Consider the following 26,327-nt stretch of genomic DNA (forward strand, 5'->3'; position numbering starts at 1 on the left):
TATGAGGGTTTTTCAACAGCAATAATACCGAGGACAAGCACAACGTACCTATGATTCCTCATAAGAAGGAGAGGAATTTAAGCGCATTGTCGCTGTTCTAAACCAGGGGTCTTCAAACTTGGCCCTTTTATGGCTGATGGACTTCAACTCCCAGAATTCCTCAGCCAGGCGTACTGGCTGAGGAATTCTGGGAGTTGAAGTCCACCAGTCATAAAAGGGCCAAGTTGGAAGACCCCTGGTCTGGATCCAAGCCCGCAGTTTCATCAAAATGGCCGACTGAGGAATTCTGGGAGTTGAAATCCACCAGTCATAAAAGGGCCAAGTTTGAAGACTCCTGGTCTGGATCCAAGCCCACAGTTTCATCAAAATGGCCGACTGAGGAATTCTGGGAGTTGAAGTCCACAAGTCATAAAAGGGCCAAGTTGGAAGGCCCCTGGTCTGGATCTAAGCCGGCAGTTTCATCAAAATGGCCGACTGAGGAATTCTGGGAGTTGAAGTCCACAAGTTATAAAAGGGCCAAGTTTGAAGACCCCTGTTCAGTGTTTCTTGAGGCTTTAAAAGAAAAAAAAACTTCAGATTTGTTAAAAAAAATCCCAATAACAACAGAGATTACTCATTCTGTGAAATACCAATGAATATGGATTTCTTTATTTAAAATATTTATGTGCCCTTCATTGCGCATTGCATCCCTCAGGAATAGGCAAAATTAAAAATGCATTTGGATGCAACAACAACAAACAAACAAACAAAAAAACATCCAGAGTGCAGCAAAATACGATTCAAAGAGCCATTATTCTCCTGGAGACCTTAATGAGTTGGATCATAGTTGAACGCTGTATAGTTCCTAAGTGAATGAAATCGCATATACATGTTTCCATGAAAATAATTTAATATTTGCTCCAAAAGATGTATTAAGGCTTATTTTCTGTGTAGGGCTTATATTCGGGGAAATATGGTATTAAATGCATCCGTCTGGCTGACTATCTTAACTGGGGCTTAGTTTTGGGGGTTGGGGCTTATATTAACGAGCATCCTGAAAAAATCATGCTGGGGCTTATTTTTCTGGTTGTGTCTTATATTTGGGGAGATACAGTACTACTGATCCTTGCTCAGTGGCTTCTTATTCAGCAACTGGTCAAACTTAACCACAGTGTTGAAAAAGTGATAATTATGCCCAGTCCTCTTACTTAAGATATGTCAGTCACAGAACCTCCTCCTTCTTCATTAGTGATCTTTTTTCTGGGCCTTCCTACAAGCAAAGTCAATGGGGAAACTGGCTGGAGGTTGCAAAGAGAAACCAAGTTACGTTCTTGCTTAATGACCTACAATGATTCGTTGAACAACTGGGACTGGAGGTTTTGGAACTTCTATCAAGGACGAGCACGGTCTTGCGATGTTGCATTTTATGACCGTGTTAGCTAGCTGTGCTGTCCTTGATGATGTTTCCTAGTTGGGTGATGAAATGTGTGCAAGAAAGCAACCAAGCTCAGAGAACACCAAAGACCCCACAGACCACCTCCTCCTCCTCCTCCTCCTACTACTACTACTACTAACTAGGTAACATAATCAGTGCGGAGATCAAACCCCACTCAATTCCAGCTGATGATGTTTCATAGTTGGGTAATGAAACGTTTGCAAGAAAATCACCAAGCTTAGAGAACACCAAGGACCCCACAGACCTCCTCCTCTTCCTCCTCCTCCTCCTCCTCCTCCTCCTCCTCCTCCTCCTCCTCCTCCTAACTAGGTAACATAATCAGTGCGGAGATCAAACCCCACTCAATTCCAGCTGATGATGTTTCCTAGTTGGGTGATGAAATGTGTGCAAGAAAGCAACCAAGCTCACAGAGCATCAAGGACCTCACAATCGTCATCCTACTCCTCCTCCTCCTCCTCCTCCTCCTCTCCACAAACCCCATTCTCTACTAGAACTGATGATGTCACCTAGTTGGTTCATGAAATGTCTGCAAAAAAACCACCAAGCTCAGAGAGCACCAAGGACCCCACAGTTCTCCTCCTCCTCCTCTTCCTCCTCCTCCTCAGATCAGTCAGATCAGCCCACAGTTTCTTCTGAAGTTCCACTAAAAAAACAACCCCCCAAAAAAAACCAACACCAATCCCACCCTGCTCTTATTTGATGTCACCTCCAAATTGGGACAAAGGATGTGTCATAGTTCCAACAGATGAAACTCTTCCAAGAACTTCGAGGCATTGTTTACCTTAAAGAATCTTTATTCGAGAAGCATAGCAGCGGCACGTACATAGCTTAAGCCAAAATCTGAATTCCCCTCCCCTCAGCCCATAGTATCAAAGCACAATTCCCTCCTGTAATTAACAGTCATAAATCACATTCTCCAATTAGCTTGAAATGCAGGCTTTCCTTCCACTTCCCCGCCCGCCATTTCTTATTCATCTCTTATTTCAAAAACCTTGGTTCTCACACTAGTAACAATATTGTTATGTCTGACTAAACTGCCATGGACATTCCTCCTCCCTCCCCACAGTATCATCTAATTCCAACTCTAATTCTAAGAGTAAACCATAAGAAGGAAAATGGCTGCATTTCCATATGTTGTCAAAGCAAGAACATCCGATCCCTTGACATCCTGTTGATGGGTTTCTGACTTTTGATCCTAGGCATTGACCAAATTTTTGAAGTGCGTCAACTGGCATCTTCCTCAAGAAGCAAAACAAGCTCTGGAACTCCTGGGCAAATGGAAGCCAATGGACGTCGAAGACTCCTTAGAGCTTCTGTCTTCACAGTTCACCAACCCAACGGTGCGCCGTTACGCTGTGGCCAGATTGCAGCAGGCCGATGATGAGGTAACAGAATGACAGGTCTGGAGGTCTTCTAGTCCAACCCCCTGCTCAGGCAGAAACCCTATACCAGGGGTAGGCAACCTTGGCTCTTTTATGACTCGTGGACTTCAACTCCCAGAATTCCTGAGCCAGCCTGGCTTAGCTTGGAAACCTCTCCCTTTCCCCTCAGCATGGCTGGCTCAGGAATTCTGGGAGTTGAAGTCCATGAGTCATAAAAGAGCCAAGGTGGCCTTCCCCTGGCCTATACCATTCCAGACAAATGATTGCCCAGTCTCCTCTTAAAAGCCTCCAGTGTTAGAGCACCCACAATGTCTGAAGGCAAAGCTGTTCCACTGGTTGATTGTTCTCACTGTTCGGAAGGTTCTCCTTAATTCCAGGTTGCTTCCCTCCTTGATTATAGTTTCCACCCATTGCTTCTTCTCCTGCCTTCAGGTGCTTTGGAAAATAGGTTGTCCTCCCCCCTCTTCTTTGTGGCAACCCCTCAAATATTGGAAGACTGCTATCATGTCATCACTAGGTAGAACCATCACCACCCCTTGCTTTTCCTGTGCTTGGGAGAAAGTGACAGAACCATCTTTCTCATGTTTTTCTTAATTTTTTTTTAAAATTTTATTTTATACAGAATGGAAAAAAAAACCACACAAGAAAATAAGAATTACAAACAAGACACAAATATGTATTTACTGTGAGAGGGACCTTGGAGTCCTAGTAGACAATCACCTAAATAGGAGCCAGCCGTGTGCTGCAGCTGCCAAAAAGGCCAACACAGTGCTAGGCTGCATTAACAGAGGGATAGAATCAAGATCACGTGAAGTATTAATGCCACTCTTCAATGCCTTGGTAAGGCCACACTTGGAATCCTGCTTCCAGTTTTGGTCACCACGATGTAAAAAGGATGTTGAGACTCTAGAAAGAGTACAGAGAAGAGCAACAAAGATGATTAGGGGACTGGAGGCTAAAACATATAAGGAACGGTTGCTAGAATTGGATATGTCTAGTTTAATGAAGAGAAGGACAAGGGGGGATATGATAGCAGTATTCCAATATCTCAGGGGCTGCCATAAAGAAGAGGGAATCAAGCTATTCTCCAAAGCACCTGAAAGCAGGACAAGAAGCAATGGATGGAAACTAATCAAGGAGACAAGCAACCTAGAACTAAGGAAAAACTTCCTGACAGTGAGAACAATTAATCAGTGGAACAACCTGCCTCCAGAAGCGGTAAATGTTCCAACACTGGAAGTATTTAAGAAGAGACTGGACAGCCATTTGTCCGAAATGGTGTAGGGTTTCCTGCCTGAGCAGGGGGTTGGACTAGATGATCTCCAAGGTCCCTTCCAACTTTACTATTATTATTATTATTATTATTATTATTATTATTATTATTATTATTATTATTATTATTGAATAAACAGTTGCAATATCTGCCTATGTAATTTGGAATAAAGTCAATAATTACAATAGCATTTTCTTGCAAGATTCAAATTTTCAAAGTGGTCTTGGGCAGAAAAACTGAGTTATCAATTTATTATGTTGTTATTATTATGTAACTGGAGTATTAAAGCATCATTTGCAGATGAGGATCTACAAAGTAACTGGGGCAAAAAGTGCATACAATAAATACAAGATTAGCCATTAACATATAACCTCCACCGCAGTTGAATGCTGATACCTCTATCTCACACCGATCTGATAGGTTTACTTCCTTGCATTGCAGGTCTAAAAATGCAGCTAGTCCTCAACAATAATTTGTTTAACGTCTGCTCAAAGTTCACCACCACTGAAAATAGTGACTTACGACTGATTTTCACAGTGACAACCGTTGTGGTATTTCCCCCCTGGTCACATGAATCAAAATTCAGGCTCTTGGCAACTGATTCACACTTAAGACGGTTGCAGTGTCCTGGTGGTCCCTTTTTCTGACCTTCTGACAAACAAGGTCAATGGGGAAAGCCAGGCTTACCAACACTGTGTTACTAATTTAACAGTTGCAATGAGTCACTTAACACCTGTGGCAGGAAAGCTTGTAAAATAAGCAAAAGTCATTTAACAAATGTCTCACTTAGAGACAGGGTCCCTAAAGATTTATACTCCTTGCAGACAGATGGTCATTTGCCTTCTTTTAGAGAGTCGTTGAGGCCACCAGGAGGTTTAATCTAAATGTCCTCAGGGTTACCTGAGTGGTGCAAATGTGTGTGGAGCCTTTTTGGCTACAGGATGTTTTCTGCACACAGGTGACTTTGAGGACACTAGAAGGGGCCTTGGAGGTCTTCTAGTCCAGTGGTTCTCAACCTGTGGATCGGGACCCAATTTGCGGTCGAACGACCATTTCACGGGGGTCGCCAAACAACGCAGTCTGCCATTTTTTCCTCCCTTTTCCTTAGCTGTGCTATTCCCTTTTATTCTATTGGCTTTTGAAAGCCAATAGAATGGACTCTCTTGAATCATCCAGGCTGTCTCTGCCCTGCTGAGCCCACCAAAAGCCCCATTCTGCAAACGGTGCTGCACCTGTTGAGTAGTCCTTGACTTACGACCGGTTGAATAGTCCTCGACTTACGACCGGTTGGGGGTCACGGCATTAAAAAGGTTGAGAACCACTGCCCTATACCATTTCAGACAAGTGACTGTCCAGTCACTTCTTAAAAACCTTGAAGCACCTACCAAGTTGTCTGCAGCGAAGGCGAGCTGTCTGGAAGTTTCCACCCCTCCCTGCTGAGCAACTACTAAAAATGTAAGTAAAAGAGGGCCAGGGGTGGGAGGTGGGAGGCCGGCGGGCGCAGGGAGGGTTGCTGGCGCACGTGGGGCCTGGCAGGTGCCTTACCTCCCTTGGGCTGGGCCAGCTGGTGGCCCAGCCGGTGGTCGCCCTGCGCCGTCTCTGCCGCTTGCCAGCTACGCCTTGGCCGGCACAGGGGCGGCACCACGCATGTGCGGCGCTCCCGGGCAGGGAAAGTCCTTGACTTATGACCGGTTGGGTAGTCCTCGATTTACGACCGGTTGGGAGTCGCGGCATTAAAAAGATTGAGAATCACTGCTCTAAAATAATGCAAATGACCAGCTGTCTGCAAGGAGTATAAATCCTTCCATTTCCCCACCATCCACTCAGAGCTGAAGAAGCTTCTTGGATGAGAAGCGAAACGTCTTCAAAGAAAAACAAGAAAGTCCAGTTGCCTCCTTTAAAAAAAAAAAAAAACATCTTTGGCTTTCTGTACCATGCTGTTTTCTCTTTTCCCCTCCCCTTCCTAGCCCCCAACCCTTTCTGGCCGCTTTCTCATTGGAAAAAAAAATATATATATCAAATTTTCCCGCTTCCTATGTTTTCTCCCCAGGATCTGCTGATGTATTTGCTGCAGCTTGTCCAAGCTCTGAAATATGAAAATTTTGATGACATCAAGAGTGGATTGGAGCCCACCAAGAAAGAAACTCAAGGAACCGTTTCGGAAAGTATGACGGCCTCTGGAGTCGCTGCAGCTGAAATAGAGAGGTAGGTGAGCATTTATAGAGGGAGTCCTCTAGTTAGGGGACTGGAGGCTAAAACATAGGAAGAATGGTTGCTGGAATTGGGTATGTCTAGTTCACGGGTCGGCAACCCGCGGCTCTGGAGCCGCATGTGGCTCTTTTCAGCCTTCTACTGCGGCTCCCAGTCCTCCTCTGCCATTTGGAGAGAGAGAAAAAGAGAGAGAGAGGGAGGGAGAGGAGAAAGAGAGAGGGAGAGAGAGAGGGAGAGGGAGAGGGAGAGGAAAGAGATAGAAAGAGAGGAAGAGGGAGGAGAGAGGAAGAGGGAGGAGAGAGGAAAGAGGGAGAGGAGAGAGAGGAAGAGAGAGGGAGAGGAAGAGAGAAAGGGAGGAGAGAGAGAGAAGAGAGAGAGAGGGAGGGAGAGGAGACAGAGAGAGGGAGAGGAAAGAGAGAGAAAGAGAGGGAGGGAGTGGGAGAGAGAGAGAGGAAAGAGAAAGAGGGAGGGAGAAGAGAGAGGGAGGGGAGAGGGAGAGAAGAAAGGGAGGAGAGAAAGAGGGAGAGGAAAGAGAGAGAAAGGGAGAGAAAAAGAGGGAGAGAGGAAGAGAAAGGGAGAGAGGGAGAGGAAGAGAGAAAGAGAGAGGGAGGAGAAAGAGAGAGGGAGTGAGAGGAGACAGAGAGAGGGAGAGGGAGAGAAAAGAGATAGAAAGAGAGGGAGAGGGAGGGGAGAGAGAGAAGAAAGAGGGAGGAGAGAAAGAGGGAGAGGAAAGAGAGAGAGAAAGGGAGAGAAAGAGGAAGAGGGGGGAGAGAGGAAAGAGGGAGAGGAGAGAGAGGAAGAGAAAGGGAGAGGGAGAGGAAGAGAGAAAGAGAGAGGGAGTGAGAGGAGACAGAGAGAGGGAGAGGGAGAGAAAAGAGATAGAAAGAGAGACAGAGGAGTGGGAGAGGAGAGAGGAAAGAGAGAGAGAGGGAGGAAGAAGAAAGAAAGAGGGAGAGGGAGGGGAGAGAGAAGAAAGAGAGGGAGGAGAGAAAGAGAGAGGGAGAGGAAAGAGAGAGAAAGAGGGAGAGAAAGAGAGGAAGAGGAAAGAGAGGGGGAGAGGGGAAAAAAAGAGAGAGAATATGAATATATGTTATCCTTACTGGACTTTTACTAAAGAACGTTTAATGAAATCTTTTGATTTTTTTTTTAATTAAGAGGTATGGGGATAATTATGCTGTATTTAAAGATGGTAGATAAGCTACTAAAATTGTTTTCACCTGTTGGGATGAAGGAGAAAGGTTTTTTTTTTTTCCCCTCTTTCTCCAGCATAAAAAAAATGTTTTCTCTGTAGCAGTTCATTGATTTCATAAATGCAACACACTATAGTTTTGTTTTGCACATAGCATAAAGGTAAAAAAGCATCTATGCAGTGTTATCTTCATTTTAGATGTCAAAAGGGTTTTGTGGCTCCCAGTGTTTTCTGTGAGAAACGGGTCCAAGTGGCTCTTTGGGTGTTTAAGGTTGCCGACCTCTGGTCTAGTTTAAGGAAGAGAAGGACCAGTGGGGACATGATAGCAGTGTTTTAGTATCTCAGGGGCTGCCCTAAAGAAGAGGGAGTCAAGCTATTCTGCAAAGCATCTGAAGGCAGGACAAGAAGCAACGGGTGGAAACTAACCAAAGAGAGAAGCAACCTCGAACTAAGGAGAAATTTCCTGACAGTGAGAACAATTAACCAGTGGAACCACCTGCCTCCAGAAGTGGTGAATGCTCCAACACTGGAAGTTTTTAAAAGGAGATTGGACAACCATTTGTCTGAAATGGTATAGGGTCTCCCAGCTTGAGCAGGGGGTTGGATTAGATGACCTCCAAGGTCCCTTCCAACTTTATTATTATTATAGTTACCACCATAATGGAGCCTGCCCACTATGGTTGTAAACCAAGCATGTCAAACTGCCAGCCCGTGGGCCGGATGCGTCACGGCAAAACCGTACCCACCCATTTGCCAGCAATGGGGAAAAAAGTCCTGATACGTCGTGCGACGTCACGTGACATCGCGAGTTTGACATGCCTGTTGTAAACCATGATGGTTGTAAATTGGGTTACCTATTTGAGTGACCTTTGTTTATGGCCGTTGTTAATCGAGCACTGTGGCCGTAAAACGACCACCATGGTCATTAAATGAATGCCACGTTGGTTAAGTTGAACCGCTGGTTTGCTATGGACCGCTTCTGCTGAAATGAGAAGCAAATGGCACATTTGGGAAATCCGTTGTAAAATGCAATCCTCTGACCTCGGCGTACCACAAATGGCCATAAGTACAGAATTTGAACAGTCCAAAATTTTCTTTCTTTTTTTATTAGTTTTATTCATTTAGAACATAATATGTGAAAACGCAAAAGGAAATAGGAGGGGACAACAGTAGAGATAGGGAAAATTAAAAACGGTATGGAGAAAGGGAGGGAAATAAACAAAAGGCATTGACTTCCAACTCTCTTTGTTGCAGTAAAATTGGACATTGAAATCAAATCTCAACTTTTTACATGTCTATATTTATTTATTTATGAGACTTATATACCGCTTTAAGTGCAAGCACTCTCTAAGCAGTGTACACCAGTAAGCAATGTGTATATATATATATTTACATTGCCCCCAACAATCTGGGTCCTCATTTTACCTACCCCGGAAGGATGGAAGGCTGAGTCAACCTTGAGCCGGTGAGATTTGAACCGCTGACCTGCTGAACACAGTCAGCTAAAGTGGCCTGCAGTACTGCACTCTAACTGCTGCGCCACCTCGGCTATAGTCGTAGGCAGAAGCCATTTCTGTATCGGCAAACCAGTCTCATCAGTAAAACCCAAAATCATGACGTCATTTTTTTCTCACCTCAAGCACAAAGTCCAGACGCGGTTTCCAAGTAGAAACAAAGTACTTATGTTCTTTCCTTTGATCAGCACAGTCAATTTGGCTGTTTTTGTAACCATTCGTCTATGGTAGGAATTGAGGCATCCTTCCACTTTTGTGCCTAGAGCAGGGGTCTTCAAACTTGGCCCTTTTATGACTGGTGGACTTCAACTCCCAGAATTCCTTAGCCAGCATGCCAAATTTGAAGACCCCTGGGCTGGATCCAAGCCTGCAGTTTCATCAAAATTGCTGACTGAGGAATTCTGGGAGTTGAAGTCCACCAGTCATAAAAGGGCCAAGTTGGAAGACCCCCTGGCCTAGAGCAATCTTGCTGCTGTCACCATATATATAAAATCAGAGTTCCAATTTTTTTCCCCAATTCTCTTTTCTTTAGACCCAGAAGTAAAGTTTCTGGTTCCATCTTTATGTTCACTTTAAGAATTTTCTGCACTAATGTATGAATCCTACCCAAATATTTCCTTGCCTTATCACACGTCCACCGTAAATGATAAAAAGTCCCTTCTTTTTACATTTACATTTCCAAACTAAGCCCAAAATTTCTGCGGCTAAGCGAGACATTTTGTTAAGTGAGTTTTGCTCCATTTTACGACCTTTCCATCCTTTTTCCTGCCTTGGTTGTTAAAGGAATCACTGAAGTTAGCAAAAATGGCTCCCCCATTGACTTTGCATCTCAGAAGGTCGCCAAAGGAGATCACATATCCCCAGGACACTGTGACGGTCATAAATATGAGTCATTTGCCAAATGTCTGAATTTTGATCATGTGGTCATGGGGACACAGCCAATGGTCATAAGTCACTTTATTCAGGGCTGTTGTAACTTTGAACGGCCACTAAATGAATGGGTTATAAGTTAAGGACTCACCGTAGTCTCCTTGGTTAATTATCCCCAAGTCTGTCTATGTTGTGATTCCGTGCCAGCCTGTGCTCCCCAACAGCGGAGTCTGAGGAATCTGAGGAGGAGGTGGAGGAGGCATTTGAAGGGCCATCAGGGGCAGAGGGAGGCTCTGAGGAATTACAGGACTCACGGTTTGATGCAGAGCCTGGGCCTCCAGTCGTGTTCCTGATGAAGCTCAGGTGTGTGAGGAGAATGAGTCAGACTTGGAGGACTTACACCTGATGGACGTGCTAATTGATGCTCGCACACGTCGTCAGTTAGCGAGAGTAAATCAGCAGCAGTCAATGCGGCAACTCCAGAGTAAAAGGAGAAGGCCCTGAGAGGCACCGCCTTGGGACTGCTGTATAAAAAGAGGAGGTGTGGGCGGTGCTGGTTGCTGAAGGCAACCGTTTGCAAAGTACTTCTTGGGATCCTGGTCTGTTCGTCTTGCTTGTGACTACTCTTCTGTTTGCATCGTGTTTCCTGTGGACTATTTCCTTCCTTTAGATTTTTTGCTGTTTGTGTTTTGGACACAAATAGACAATCACCTAAATATGAGCCAGCAGTGTGCTGCAGCTGCCAAAAAGGCCAACACAGTGCTAGGCTGCATTAACAGGGATAGAATCAAGATCATGTGAAGTATTAATACCACTCTACAATGCCTTGGTAAGGCCACACTTGGAATACTGCATCCAGTTTTGGTCACCACGATGTAAAAAAGATGTTGAGACTCTAGAAAGAGTACAGAGAAGAGCAATAAAGATGATTAGGGGACTGGAGGCTAAAACATATAAGGAACGGTTGCTAGAATTGGGTATGTCTAGTTTAACGAAGAGAAGGACAAGGGGGAACATGATAGCAGTATTCCAATATCTCAGGGGCTGCCATAAAGAAGAGGGAATCAAGCTATTTTCCAAAGCACCTGAAGGCAGGACAAGAAGCAATGGGTGGAAACTAATCAAGGAGAGAAGCAACCTAGAACTAAGGAGAAACTTCCTGACAGTGAGAACAATTAATCAGTGGAACAGCTTGCCTCCAGAAGCAGTAAATGCTCCAACGCTGGAAGTTTTTAAGAAGAAACTGAACAGCCATTTGTCTGAAATGGTGTAGGGTTTCCTGCTTGAGCAGGGGGTTGGACTAGATGACCTCCAAGGTCTCTTCCAACTTTACTACTATTACTATTACTATTTGGCAGGTTTGTCACCCATATTAAAAGGGGTTTGTTTTGTTTTAAAGTCTCCAGCCTATTGTATCAACAGGGGTTTGGTCCTTGTGCCTTTAACGGCTATAGGCTGGGATAGAACAGTCTAATGCAAACAGCTTGCTTATAAAAGAAAGATTGGAGTCCAGGGTGTTTAATGAGAAGGGATCTCCCACCATTTGAAATTATGAAGCAATTATGGTATTCATATTTGAAGTTGCAGTTTTAAATCTCCTTGGTAGGAAATGACATCCATTAAGCTCAGCAGGACACTGGTTTGCATGTTTACTTCTGAATAAATGTGCTTACATTGAAATAATTAAATGCGCATAAGATTTCTACGGGGGGGGGACTCTTTTCAGGATGCAAATGCATGGAAGGTTAACTGGAGAAATAATAAAACATTTTCTCTCTCCTTTTTTTTTTCCTTTCCCTCTTCAGCTCACAGATCATCACAAGCCCTCTGCCTCTCATTTCTTCCCCGTTGCCACCAGCCAGAGCAAAAGAATCGGCCGAGAATGAAAATCTCGAGGTGAGCAGAGAATCCAGAATTGACGTCCGGTTTCAGACAGATGAAGCTGTGCGAGTGGGGAAGAGCCTCTGTGGTTTTGCCTGTCGAAAAAGTCAAAACGCTAGTCACAATCGGGCAATTGAAAACTGCCCTCTGCTTTTTTTAAAAAAAAAAAAAAAAAAACAAGGTGTATGTGTTTTGTGTTTTTTTTTGTGTGTGTGATTTTTTAACGAGCGTGATTGATCGGATTACAAGATTGTCACCGCCATTTTATCTTCTCCGCTGCTTAGCAAAACTCAATTTGTATTTTATTTATTTATTTATTTATTATATTTCTTTGCCACCCATCTCATGGCAAGAAGATTCTGGGCAGCTGACAACATATATATATGCCTCTACTTAGGATTGAAACTCTCAACCTTCGAAATGGGAGGCAACCACTGAGCCATAATGTTAATATATATGTGATTTTATCCAGAATATATGTATATATGTGTGTATACATCTGTGTCTGTTTGTGTGTATGTGTATACACACACACATAAATATACACACACAGAAACATCTATCTCTCTATTATATGCCTATCATCTATCTATCTATCTATCTAACTATCTATCTATCTATCTATGTCTATATCTATCACTATCTCTGTCTATATCTATCTATCTATCACTATGTCTTTCTATCTATCTATCTATCTATCTGTCTGTCTGTCTGTCTATCGCTATATCTATCTATCTATCTTCAGTCTATCGTCTCTTTCTTTCTGTCTCTCTTCTATCTACCTACACACATGTATATGCATATATATTCGGTCTAAAATCACAATAAACATAATAAAAAATCTTTATTTCTTGTATTCCAAAACTATTACAGGTAAGCTGAGGTTGCCTACCCCCTGGTGTAGGCCTTGCTTTCAGGGAAACAGGGTAAATCTGTTGAATTCCTGACCCTTCTTTTAAACGTCTTTTCTTTTTTTCCCAGCAAGACCTTTGCACATTCTTAATATCACGAGCGTGCAAGAACTCCACACTGGCAAACTATTTGTACTGGTAAGTAAGCTTATGGAACGTCTCAGGGTTGACAATTGTTGACAGGTGCAATTTTAATAGACTCGGAAATAGAGAGTTCCTTGATATTAATCAGTATGATGAGGCCACACTTGGAATACGGTGTCCAGTTTTGGTCACCACTGTAAAAAATATATTGAGATTGTAAGAGGACAGAGAAGAGCAACAAAGATGATCAGGGGACTGGAGGCTAAAACATATAAGGAAAGGTTGTTAGAATTGGGTATGTCTAGTCTAATGAAGAGAAGGACAAGGGTATATAAGGAACGGTTGCTAGAATTGGATATGTCTAGTTTAACGAAGAGAAGGACAAGGGTTATCATGATAGCAGTCTTCTAGTATCTCAGGGGCTGCCCCAAAGAAGAGGGAGTCAAGCTATTCTCCAAAGTGCCTGAAGGCAGGACGAGAAGCAATGGATGGAAAATAAGGAGAAGCAACCTAGAAATTTCCTGACAGTTAGAACAATTAATCCGTGGAAAAAGCTGCCTCCAAAAGCTGTGAATGCTCCAACACTGGAAGTTTTTAAGAAGAGACTGGAGAGCCATTTGTCTGAATTGGTGTAGGATTTCCTGCCTGAGCAGGGGGTTGGACTAGATGACCTCCAAGGTCTCTTCCAACTTCTTTTTCTTCTTCCTTCTTCTCCCTCCTCCTCCCCATCCTCCTCCTCCTCTCCCCCATCCTCCTCCCCATCCTCCTCCTCTTCTTCTCCTCCTCCTCCTCCTCCTATTCTTCTTCTTCTTCTTCTTCTTCTTCTTCTTCTTCTTCTTCTTCTTCTTCTTCTTCCTCCTCTTCCTCTTCCTTCTTCTTCTCAGTTCTCCTACTTAACAATCATCACAGCAAAGTCATCTGATCAAAATTTGCGTAGCTGGGATTTATTTATGACCATTGCACCTTCCTAGGCTCAACTGGCCACCACTGATGACCATCCCTGTTGGCTTCCAACAAGCAGTGGGGGGAAGCTGGCTTCATTTAATGACTATGTGATTCACTTAACAACTGCAATGCTTTGCTTAAGAACCGTGGCAAAAGAAATATTGTCAAATCAAGCGTGATTCATTGCTTAGCCATGGAAATTCTGGTCCCCATTCTCATAAGTCGAGGACTGCGTGTGGATATGTCTTTCTCTCCTCAAACTGGTCCTTTGCAGCTCTTTCTCCCCCAGTCATCCCACCTCCTTCTTTTCCATCATGAAAGGTACGTGATTGTTGAGTGCGAAGACCGAGACACGCAACAGAGGGATCCCAAAACTCATGAAATGTACCTGAACGTCATGCGTAGGTTTAGTCAAGCCCTCTTAAAGGTGAGAATTTGTTTTGTTTGTTTTGTTTTCACCTTGTGCAATAGGTCAGGGCTTTTCAACCAGTGGTACAGGTACCCCCTGTGGTACATTGGCGCCTGGCAGGTGGTACGCGACCATCCTAGAAAAGGGGTAGCAGGGGAGGGGAATGAGCTGAACCGGTGGCAGCACCGCACAAGCCTGAGCGAGAGACGGCTGGAGCTGCAGGGCTGTCAGGGCTCAGCGGAAGCGCCAGGATCAGCGCCAGGCTCCAGCTGGAGCTCAGCACTGATCCTGGTACTTCTGCTGAGCCCAGAAGAAGCACCGATCAGCTGGAATGTTGCAGCATCTCCAGGGTCTTGTGGTTTACATTCAGATGCTTGGCAACTGATTCATATTTATGACGGTCACAGTTGTAGGTGCTTCAAGGTTTTTAAGAAGTGACTGGACAGTCACTTGTCCGAAATGGTATAGGGCAGTGGTTCTCAACCTTTTTAATGTCGCGCCCCCCAACCGGTCGTAAGTCGAGGACTACTCAATCGGTCGTAAGTCGAGGACTACTCAACCGGTCGTAAGTAGAGGACTACACAACCGGTCATAAGTCGAGGACTACTCAACCGGTACAGCACCGTTTGCAGAATGGGACTTTTGGCGGGCTCAGCAGGGCAGAGACAGCCTGGACAATTCCTATTGGCTTTTGAAAGCCAATAGAATTAGACTCTATTCAAGAGAGTCTATTCTATTGGCTTTCAAAAGCCAATAGAATAAAAGGGAGCAGCACAGCTAAGGAAAAGGGGGGAAAAAATGGCGGACTGCGTTGTTTGGCGACCCCCGTGAAATGGTCGTTCGACCCCAAATGGGGTCCCAACCCACAGGTTGAGAACCGCTGGTATAGAGTTTCTTGCTTGAGCAGGGAGTTGGACTAGAAGACCTCCAAGGTCCCTTCCAGCTCTATTCTGATTGCAATTGGTCCTTAGTGTCCTCTGAACTTGATAGTTGTCATGCAGATGTTTTATTATCCAACTAGATGACTTCAATAGTGCTAGAAGGGAGTGGGGTTTGCTCTCTATTTAGATATAAATGGCGTGCCCTGCCAGGGTTGGTGGGTGTGGTCTTGATGGTTAGGCTGTGGTTTACAGCCTAATAAAGAAAAGTAAAGAGAGCACAGAAAAAGAAAGAAAGAAAGAAAGAAAGAAAGAAAGAAAGAAAGAAAGAAAGAAAGAAAGAAAGAAAGAAAGAAAGAAAGAAAGAAAGAAAGAAATAAAGAAAGAAAGAAAGAAAGAAAGAACAAGAAGGAAAGAAAGAAAACAAGAAGGAAAGAAAGAGAAGGAAGCAGAAGGAAGGAAGGAGAAAGAAAGAAAAAAGAAAGAAAGAGAAAGAAAGAAAGAAGGAAAGAAAGAACAAGAAGGAAAGAAAGAAAACAAGAAGGAAAGAAAGAAAGAGAAGAAAGAAGAAGGAAGGAAGGAAGGAAAGAGAAAAAGAAAGAAAGAGAAAGAAAGAAAGAAAGAAAGAAAGAAAGAGAAAGAAAGAAAGGGAGGGAGGGAGGGAGAATCTGACCTTGCCTTGGGAAATTTCATATATAGACCTGAGAGTTTGACCTCAAACATTTCCTCTCCTGGACAAACTCCAAGCTGGGATGTCTCTTTACCCATCCAGAGGGTTAGGGTTAGGATTAAAGTTAGGGAAAGGAAGGAAGGAAGGAGGGAAGGAAGGAAAAAGAAAGAAAGAGAAAGAAAAGAAAGAAAGAAAAAAAGAAAGAAAGAAAGAAAGAAAGAAAGAAAGAAAGAAAGAAAGAAAGAAAGAAAGAAAGAAAGAAAGACCTTTTTTTGTTTCTTGATTTACCGAGGGTGGCAAATCCATCTGGGTGAGTTATTTCTTGACTTGTTTATCTGGGTGGGTAGTTTCTTGACTGGGATATTGTTGACTTTTTGATTGTTGGCCTAAGTGTGCTTATCTGCTTGCCTGGGTGTTGATTGCTCGTAAAGATTATTTTGGTCTCTTTGTTTCATTTTTGGAGAGGGTGCTCCACACTCTTTTCACACTTATGATGTTACCTAGCTGGGTCATGAAACATCTGCAAGAAAGCCACTAAGCTCAGAGAGCACCAAGGACCCCTCAGTTAAACTTTGAGCTACAAACATTCCCATTCCCTTCCATTAAATGTCTTTCATTTATCATGGATTTCCTTGGCTGTTCTATAACCTCCTTCAGGGCAAATTGGCTTTGGCTTACTTTTAGAATGATTGTTATTGACAAAGCTGTGGAAAAGCCAGAAGGTCAGTCAGCCACCTTCTTACTATAGGCAGCTTTGATTGCATTATATATTGGAGGGAGTAAAGGGGTGGGTGGGTGGCGGAAGGAACAGAGAACAAACATGTCTGTGGAGTGAATGTCATCGTTTGTTATCTACTGAGAAAAGAATTGCTAAAAGCCAAGAGAACAGCAGAGGGAGGGAGGGGAAAGGAAAAGAAGGAAATGGAGGAAGGGAGGGAGAGAAAAGGAAGGAAGAGGAAAGGAAAAGGAAAGGAAAGAAATGGAGGGAGAGAAAAGGAAGGAAGAAAGCAAGGAAGGAAGCTTGGAAGGAAAAGAAATGGAAGGAAATGGAGAGGGGGAGGGAAGGACAGGGAAATGGAGGAAGGAAAGAAAGAAGGAAAGAAAGAAAGAAAAAAGAAAGAAAAAGAAAGAAGAAAGAGAAAGAGAAAAAAGAAGAAGGAAAGAAGGAAGGGTAGGGTAAGGTAAGGAAAGATGAAAGGAAAGGAGGGAGGGAGAAAAAGGAAGGAAGGAAATGGGGAGAGAAGTGAGAGAAAGGAAAAAGGAAGGAAAGGAAGGAAGGAAAAGAAAGGAAAGGAAAGGAAAGGAATAAAGCTTTTTTTTTTTTTTTTTTGGTTTCCTGATTTACCCAGGGTGACAAATCCGTCCGGGTGATGCGTTCCTTGTTGGCTGCCCAACAGACCTTTGTTGATCGGCTGGTCCATCTCATGAAAGCCGTGCAGCGTGAAAGTGGGAATCGAAAAAAAAAGGTAAGGATCTCCAGACAATTAGCAATGGACCAGGAACCAACGTCAGCTGTGAGAAGCGCTGAGATGAAAACGAACCTTGATTCCATTAGCATCTAAAGCAGCGGTTCTCAACCTGTGGGTCGGGACCCCATTTGGGGTCGAATGACCATTTCACGGGAGTCGCCAAACAAGGCTGTCTGCCATTTTTCCCCCTTTGGCCATGCCCCTGGCACCTGGTGATATATAAGTGGTTGGGGGTCACCACAACATGGGGAACTGTATTATGGGGTCATGGCATTAGAAAGGTTGAGAACCACTGCTCTAAAGCTAATTAAACATCTCCAACCTGTTTGCTCCCTTGTCACCTGGCGAACCGTCCCCTTTCTGTTAAGTTTGGCCCCAGTTAAGTTTGGGTCCTACCCAAAGTCTCAATTTCTGCACCCCTGATTGAATGAAAGACCCCCCCCCCAGACCTGCCCATTCAAAAATGCATGCCATAAATTTCACAGAAAAACAAAGAAAAAGAAAGAAACCACATTTATAAACGTTCTCCATATGCGCCCATATAACTTTGAAATTCCATTCCATATTGCATTCCATTCCATTCTATTATGTTCTAGAATATTCCGTTCCATATTCTCTTCTCTTATACAATATAATAGAATATTCTAGAATATTGTATTCCATTCCATTCTCCATTCCATTCTGTTCTGTTCTGTTCCAATTTCTATTCTATATCCTATTGCTTATTCTATTCTGTTCTATTCCATATTCTGTTCTATTCTATTCTATTCTATATCCTATTGCTTATTCTATTCTATTCTATTCTATTCTATTCTATTCCAATTTCTATTCTATTCCAATTTCTATTCCAATTTCTATTGTATTCTATATTCTATTGCTTATTCTGTTCTATTCTATTCCAATTTCTATTCTATATCCTATTTCTTATTCTATTCTATTCTATTCTATTCTATATCCTATTGCTTATTCTATTCTATTCCATTCCATATTTTCTATTCCATTCCATTCCATTCCCTATTCTATTCTATTCTGTTCTATTCTATTCTATTCCAATTTCTATTCTATTCTATATCCTATTGCTTATTCTATTCTATTGTAGACTATTTTATTCCATCTTCTCTTCTCTGTTCTGTTCTAGAATATTCCGTTTTGTTCTAGAAGATTCTATTCTGTTATTCTACTATTCTGAGCATTAAACAAACGCTTATTTTACATGGGACTCTTATTTGCCTATACTCTCTTTCTCCCCTTTGCTCGTCTTTTCCTCCTCTAGAATGAGCGATTACAGACTCTGCTGGCAGACAATGAAAAGATGAATTTGTCAGAGATTGAACCCATCCCTCTGCCCCTCGAACCTCAAGTGAAAATTAGAGGAATCATCCCCGAGAAGGCGACTCTGTTCAAGGTAACAGTGCAGTCAGTATGATTTGGGTGATGTAAACATATCAATCTCTGTGTCGATTCTCCCTCATCCAGGTCACGGTTGTCCCAAAGGTGCCTTTTCAAAAAGCCAGTGAACTTTGTTTTCCCTTGAAGACATTTCGCTTCACATCCAAGAAGCTTCTTCTGTTCTGACTGAACGGTGCAGGATGGAAGGATTTATATTTCTTTCCATCATCTGGTCATTGGTACTCCCTCTGAGAGTCGTTGAGACCACCTGGAGGCTTATCTGTGCCCTCAGGGTCATCCGAATAGTGCAAACAGGTATGGGAGACCTTCTTGGAACTGCTGAAAGGACTGTGTAGTAAACAGGGGATAGGTGGTGTCGTATCCTTCTCCCTCTGCAAGGAATATAAATCCTTTCACCTTCCACCATTCAGTCAGAAGTGAAGAAGCTTCTTGGATGAGAAGCGAAACCTCTTCAAAGGAAAACAAGGAAGTCCAGTTGTCTCTTGAAAAAGCAGCTTTGGGGTAATTATGACCTGGATAACTGAGAATCTCCCTAGACCAGGGGTAGGCCACCTTGGCTCTTTCATGACTCGTGGACTTCAACTCCCAGAATTCCTGAGCCAGCCATGCTGAGGGGAAAGGGAGAGGTTTCCAAGCTGAGCCTGTTGGCTCAGGAATTCTGGGAGTTGAAGTCCATGAGTCATAAAGCAGCCTAGGCCTAGGCCAGAGGTAGGCCATCTTGGCTCTTTCATGACTCGTGGACTTCAACTCCCAGAATTCCTGAGCCAGCCATGCTGAGGGGAAAGGGAGAGATTTTCAAGCTGAGCCATGCTGGCTCAGGAATTCTGGGAGTTGAAGTCCACGAGTCATGAAGGGGCCATAGTTCCCCCATGCTGGCTCAGGAATTCTGGGAATTGAAGTCCACAAGTCATGAAGGGGCCATAGTTCCCTCATGCTGGCTCGGGAATTCTGTGAGTTGAAGTCCACAAGTCATGAAGGGACCAAATTTTCCCTCATGCTGGCTCAGGAATTCTGGGAGTTGGTCCACAAGTCATGAAGGGGCCAAAGTTTTCCTCATGCTGGCTCAGGAATTCTGGGAGTTGAAGTCCACAAGTCACGAAGGGGCCAAAGTTTCCTTCATGCTGGCTCAGGAATTCTGGGAGTTGAAGTCCACAAGTCATGAAGGGGCCAAAGTTTGTGGCACCCTCTCAAACACTGGAATACTGCTATCCCCCCCTCCTCTCCCAGTTCTTCTTTTCCCCAGAAAAGGAAAGAGAAAGAATTCGAGAAAACAAGATTTGAACCTCGTAGGACAAAGAGTTTATTGCTTCAACATCCCTTGCAGGAAAGCGAGAGAGAGAGAGAGAGAGAGAGAGAGAGAGAGAGAGAGAGAGAGAGAGAGAGAGAGAGAGAGAGGGATATCGAGGACCAGGTCAGGTCAAACTGATAAATGCATTTATTTGTAGAGGCTAATTGATTCCTTCCCCCCCCCCCTTCTTTTTATGAGAGACAAATTGCCAGCTAAACAAATTAGGCTTTCTTTTTTTTTTCTTTTTTTTTTTTCAGAAAGGGCATTTAAAATGGAATTGTCCTCTAAGTTAATTAGGGAAGAGAGTTAATTGCTTTAAAGTTATCCTCCTCTTCGTGTGTGTCCCCCCCCACCCCCTTCCAGTTTACAAAACAATATTTCCGGCTTCCTCTTCCACTTTTCCCTTCAATTCCAATTACATTATTGTGCCCTTTTAAGTAGCATCGAAAGGTTCAAAAACAGATGCAGAAGACAAATGACTGGGGTTCTTTCTCCTATTATAGAAGATACAAATGATGATATTCCCCAGAATAGGAATTTCCTAACAATTTTATCGGCTTGGACTTCCTTATTTATTTACTTGTTCGTTGGTTGGTTTTTATCCTGCCTTTATGATTTTTTGCAAATAAACTCAGGGCAATGATAGCAGTATGCCAATATTTGAGAGGCTCCCATAAAGAAGAGGGGGTCAAATTATTCCCCAAAGCACCAGAAGGCAGGACGAGAAACAACGGTTGGAAACTGACCAAAGAGAGAAGCAACCTGGAATTGAAGAGAAACTTCCTGACAGGGAGGACAATTGGGTATGTCTAGTTTAATGAAGAGAAGGACGAGGGGGGGTATGATAGCAGTCTTCCAATATCTCAGGGGCTGCCACAAAGAAGAGGGAGTCAAGCTATTCTCCAAAGCACCTGAAGGCAGGACAAGAAACAACGTATGGAAACTGATCAAGGAGAGAAGCAACCTAGAACTAAGAAGAAACTTCCTGACAGTGAGGACAATTAACCAATGGAACAACCTGCCTCCAGAAATCGTGGGCGCTTCATCCCTGGAGGTTTTTAAGAAGAGGCTAGACCAGGGGTAGGCAACCTTGGCTCTTTTATGACTTGTGGACTTCAACTCCCAGAATTCCTGAGCCAGCCATGCTGAGGGGAAAAGGAGAGGTTTCCAAGCTGAGCCATGCTGGCTCAGGAATTCTGGGAGTTGAAGTCCATGAGTCATAAAGCAGCCTAGGCCTAGGCCAGAGGTAGGCAACCTTGGCTCTTTTATGACTCGTGGACTTCAACTCCCAGAATTCCTGAGCTAGCATGGGGAAACTATGGCTCCTTTGATGACCAGTGGACTTCAACTCCCAGAACTCCTGAGCCAGCATGGGGGAACCACGGCCCCCTTGATGACTCGTGGACTTCAACTCCCAAAATTCCTGAGCAAGCCATGCTGAGGGAAAAAGGAGATGTTTCCAAGCTGAGCCATGCTGGCTCAGGAATTCTGGGAGTTGAAGTCCACGAGTCATAAAAGAGCCAAGGTTGCCTACCCCTGGGCTAGACAATCACTTGTCTGAGATGGCATATAGGTTCTCCTCCTTGAGCAGGGAGCTGGACTAGAAGACCTTCAAGATCCCTTCCATCTCTATTCTATTCTAATCAATCAACATATGTACCCATACTTTTTTTTTCAGTATGTTCTAACTTTGAACAGACACTAAATGAACGGTTGTAAATTTGGAACTCTGTATTCATTTCATGAGTGCACAGTTTTATTTGGAGATTCCTATACTGAGGGAAAGAAATCACCCCGTTTTTCATCCCAGAAAAAGTGACCTCTTAAACAATTAAAAAAAATTGATTTCTTCTTTTCTCCTTCTCTGATCAGAGTGCCCTCATGCCGGCTCAGTTGTTCTTCAAGACCGAAGACGGGGATAGCTACCCTGTCATCTTCAAACACGGAGACGATTTACGTCAAGATCAACTCATTCTCCAGATCATTTCTCTGATGGACAAGGTGAGATTTTGCCATCTAGTGATTTAGCCCCGGTCCGTCTTTGGAAACCTAGTTAGTTCCAGAGGAGATGGAAAGGGAAAAAAAAATAATCTGTTAAATGTTTAACCAAGATTGGAAAGGACTCCGTCCCATCCAGAACAAGCATTAAAGTTGTGTGGAATCCTTGGTGCTTTCTGAACTGGGTTGTTTTCTTGTAGATGCTTCATTACTCAACTAGGTAACATCATCAGTGCTAGAAGAGAGTGGTGTTTATGGAGAGGAGGAGGAGTGTGGGGTCCTTGGTGCTCTCTGAACTTGGTTGTTTTCGTGCAGATGTTTCATTACCCAACTAGGTAACATCATCAGTGCTAGAAGAGAGTGGTGTTTATAGAGAGGAGGAGGAGGAGGAAGAGGAGGAGGAGGAGGACTGTGGGATCCTTGGTGCTCTCTGAACTTGACTGTTTTCTTGTAGATGTTTCATTACCCAACTAGGTATTTTACTGTAAGGAGTGTAACAGCCACTGTGTGGGACAAACAGGCAGAAAACTAGCAGAGCACATCCATGAATATCAACTAGCTGTTGAAGATATGATGAAACCTTTTTAAATGCACAACATATGGACAGACTTAACCTTAGTTTCCATTGGGATGCAGTGAGCATCCTACATCAAGGACAAAAAAGCCAAGAGAATTCCTGGAAGCCTGGCACTCAGACGAACCAGCCAACATCAGACACATTTAGATAAACAACGTCTACCTACCGTTCAAAAGTGACAATCAAAAAGGCCAAAGAACCTCATTGTCAGCAATCAATAGCCAGATAAGCAGAGATTTAATCCCAAGCAATAAACAATACCCCAATCAAGGATCTACTAACTTTAAACAAGAGCCTATCCAAGAGCCACCAAGACCAACATTGACTGGGCAAGACACATGTTGATGTTCCCTAATTGGGTAATCAAATATCCAAGAAAACCACCAAGCTCAGAGAGCCTCACAGTTCAACCTTAAGCTGTAGTAATCCTGATATTCTCTTATTTTGATCTCTCTGTCTCTGTCTCTATCTGTCTCTCTCTCTCTTTCTCTCTCTCTCTCTCTCTTTCTCTCTCGCTCTCCTGTCTGTCTGTCTGTCTATCTATCTATCTATCTATCTATCTATCTATCTATCTATCTATCTCATCTATCTCTTATCAATGTATCTACCTACCTACCTACAACAGCGTAATCAAGGAAACACCAAGACCCCTCCCACCAACACTGATAGGACAAGACATATGTATATAAACAGAGAACAAACTCTACTCCCTTCTAGCACTGATGATGTTATCTAGCTTGGTAATAAAATGTCTGCAAACAGCCAACCAACCCCAGAGAGCACCAAAGAACCCACAGTTCAACCCTGAGCTGTCTATGACTAGAGTGCTTTAATTGGATCCATCCACCAAGAAGTGACTTGGCCTAAACGCTCTAGGCTCGTTTCTCAACCCTGGCAACTTTTAAGACGTGTGGACTTCAACTCCCAGAAATTCCCAGCCAGCATTGAAGTCCACACGTCTTAAATTGCCAAGGTTGAACAACACAAGCCTAGAGTGTGTTCTGCATTTTTTCCACTTCTAGGATTCTGTGTGAACAATAAGGACAGAACAATATTTCTTTCGAAATTACATCCACTCCACTTCTCATGGTAGCCGTTAACGTTATTCATGAGCAAAACTAGAGTAAGGTTAGGGGGGGGGACATGATAGCTGTGTTCCAATATCTCAGGGGTTGCCCCAAAGAAGAGGGAGTCAAGCTATTCTCCAAAGCACCCGAAGGCAGGACAAGAAGCAATGGATGGAAACTCCTCAAGGAGAGAAGCAACCTAGAACTAAGGAGAAACTTCCTGACTGTTAGAACAATTAACCAGTGGAACAACCTGCCTCCAGAAGCGGTGAATGCTCCAACACTGGATGTTTTTAAGAAGAGACTGGACAACCATTTATCTGAAATGTATCAGCTTTTTCTGCCTGAGCAGGGGTTGGACTAGAAGTCCCTTCCAACTCTGTTATTCTGTTATTCCATTATTAAGTGGTTTATTTATGAGCAGATATCCATAGGATATGACTGAATATTTGCTGAAAAAAAAAGCAAAGAAGAATTTGACAGGAAAAGAAAAAGAAGAGAAAAGAAGCAACAGATGGAAACTACTCAAGGAGAGAAGCAACCTGGAACCAAGGAGGAATTTCCTAACAGTGAGAAACAGTTAATCAGTGGAACAACCTGCCTCCAGAAGCGGTGAATGCTCCAACACTGGAGGTTTCTAAGACAAGAGTGGACAACAATTTGTTTGAAATTTCCTGCTTGAGCAGGGTGTTGGTTTCCTGCTTGAGCAGGGGGTTGGACTAGAAGACCTCCAAGGTCCCTACCAACTCTGTAAATTAATCAGTGAAAGGGCTTGCTTCCAGAAGTTGTTGGTGCTCCATCAGTGGAGGTCTTCAAGAAGAGATTGGTCTGAAGTGGTATAATGCTTCCTGCCTGAGCAGAGGGTTGGACTAGAAGACCTCCAAGGTCCCTTCCAACTCTGTTATTCTGTTACTCTGCCAGATTGTTGCTTACACATTTCTCATCGTGATCACCATTTCTATCCCTAGCTCTTACGCAAGGAGAATCTGGATCTGAAGTTGACACCCTACAAAGTGTTGGCTACAAGTACGAAACACGGTAAGAGGGTTTCCCCTTCCACCTCCATCTTCTCCCTATGTCATGGTTCCGACTAATGAAACACTTCAAAGAACTTCCAGGCATGCTTATCCTAAAGCCTTTATTACCAGTGTTACAAATTGACGGCACATCGTGGAGGTTTATGCCAGAATCTGAATTCCTCTTGCTGGCATCTAACTTTTCTTGCTAAACCCCTCCCTTATTTTGCAGTCACAAGTCACATCTTCCAGTTAGCCCAGAGGGCAGAGATTCACTTCCATTCCTTTTCCCCGGCTTTTGTTATTTCCCCTCCCTTTTCTCTGTCATCTGAATTAACTCTAAAAATACCAGACAGTTCTGCATATTTTGTCAAAGCAAGAAGATTCAATATTAGCAGCGTTGACACCCTACCTCCCCAAGTCGGAGGAGTAAAAAAGGTACACATAGTCCTCAGCTTACTAGTGTGGGACCTTCCCACCATGGATGTAAAACAGGTCATAAAACAGATTCTTTTCAGCAGTCGTTCAGTAAACACCACACTCACTAAGCACACCGATGGTACACTATGGATGCAAAACCCAGAAGTGCTGGTTTTTAGCAAACCCATCACATGTGGGTCACGTGTCTACAGGATGTTACCAATGGCCGTAAACATAGCCATGTTGCCAAGCAACTGAATGCTTCAGGGGAAGGGTGACGGTCAGAATTTTGAATCTGGCTTGTAAGTAGAGGACTACCCAATATGATAGGATTCAAATGCCTGAACAATCAGTTCTGTTATGAAATGCAGGCCTGGTCCTCCGATGCCTTGAACAGACTTCCGGAAGTGGCATCAATGCACTTCCGGTGGGCCGTTCTAAGCTGGGAGGCCTCCTCCAGGCCTCCAATGCCTAGAACAGACTTCCGGAAGTGATATCCATGCACTTCCGGTGGGCTATTCCAGGCCTGGGAGGCCTCCTCCAGGCCTCCAATGCCTAGAACAGACTTCTGGAAGTGATATCCACGCACTTCCAGTGGGCTATTCCAGGCCTGGGAGGCCTCCTCCAGGCCTCCAAATCCTAGAACTGACTTCCGGAAGTGGCATCCACGCACTTCCAGTGGGCCGTTCTAGGCCTGGGAGGCCTTCTCCAGGCCTCCGATGCCTAGAACAGACTTCCAGAAGTGGTATACATGCACTTCCCGTGGGCCGTTCTAGGCCTGGGAGGCCTCCGAGAGCTAGATTGGACTTCCAGAAGCCAGCCGGTTCTCCGAATTCAGTTAAATTTAGCTACCGGTTCTCCCAAACTGGTGCGAACCAGCTGAATCCCACTACTGGGACTACCTATATTTAGAAAGTTCTCAAAGAGTCCAGGCCCTCAGTATGGAAAAAGACGTTATCTTCTTTCGAACGTATACATACCGTCTGTCCCAAAGCTGCTTTTTTTAAAAATATATTTTATTAAATTTTATAAGGGCAAAGGAAAAATAGGGTCAATAAGGGTATGACAAGGGGTAACAAACAAAAAAGGTTAGACCAGGGGAAGGGATAGGTACACTAGTGGGGTTGTCCCCCACACTAAATCAACGCTTTAACAAATAAACCTGTCCGGCTATACATATTCAATCAAATTCTTGTAGGAAAACGTAAGAGACTTTCACGAATTCCAAAGGATGTAGCAGAGAGATTTATTTTGCGCAAGGTTCAGAAGCGATTAACAACCGGCAATTCTGAACAAAGGGGGCGGGTTCAGACTACAGTTTTATACTTTCCATTTCTCAGGAACGAAGAACCATACATCAATCTACATTGTATTTTCTTCCGTTAGTTTCTCTCAGGCATACAATGAAGAAAGTTTTAGTTTATACAATG

The 26,327-nt window shown here is 43.7% G+C and overlaps 1 protein-coding gene across 2 annotated transcripts in view; it reads left to right on the forward strand.

The window, feature by feature from the left end:
* Positions 1 to 26,327, forward strand: part of PIK3C3 (phosphatidylinositol 3-kinase catalytic subunit type 3) — a 111,459-nt gene that overhangs the window by 31,654 nt on the left and 53,478 nt on the right. For both annotated transcript variants that reach the window (XM_039362476.1, XM_039362477.1), the window contains 9 exons: positions 2,635 to 2,820; positions 6,141 to 6,295; positions 11,680 to 11,770; positions 12,737 to 12,804; positions 14,017 to 14,122; positions 17,002 to 17,118; positions 18,395 to 18,526; positions 21,692 to 21,820; positions 24,430 to 24,499. In XM_039362476.1, coding sequence (XP_039218410.1) covers positions 2,635 to 2,820; positions 6,141 to 6,295; positions 11,680 to 11,770; positions 12,737 to 12,804; positions 14,017 to 14,122; positions 17,002 to 17,118; positions 18,395 to 18,526; positions 21,692 to 21,820; positions 24,430 to 24,499 — 1,054 coding nt within the window. The remainder of the gene's footprint in view (positions 1 to 2,634; positions 2,821 to 6,140; positions 6,296 to 11,679; positions 11,771 to 12,736; positions 12,805 to 14,016; positions 14,123 to 17,001; positions 17,119 to 18,394; positions 18,527 to 21,691; positions 21,821 to 24,429; positions 24,500 to 26,327) is intronic.

Source organism: Crotalus tigris, unplaced genomic scaffold, assembly GCF_016545835.1.
Source record: "Crotalus tigris isolate CLP2741 ecotype Arizona unplaced genomic scaffold, ASM1654583v1 scf7180000019466.1154592, whole genome shotgun sequence".
Classification (NCBI taxonomy): domain Eukaryota; kingdom Metazoa; phylum Chordata; class Lepidosauria; order Squamata; family Viperidae; genus Crotalus; species Crotalus tigris.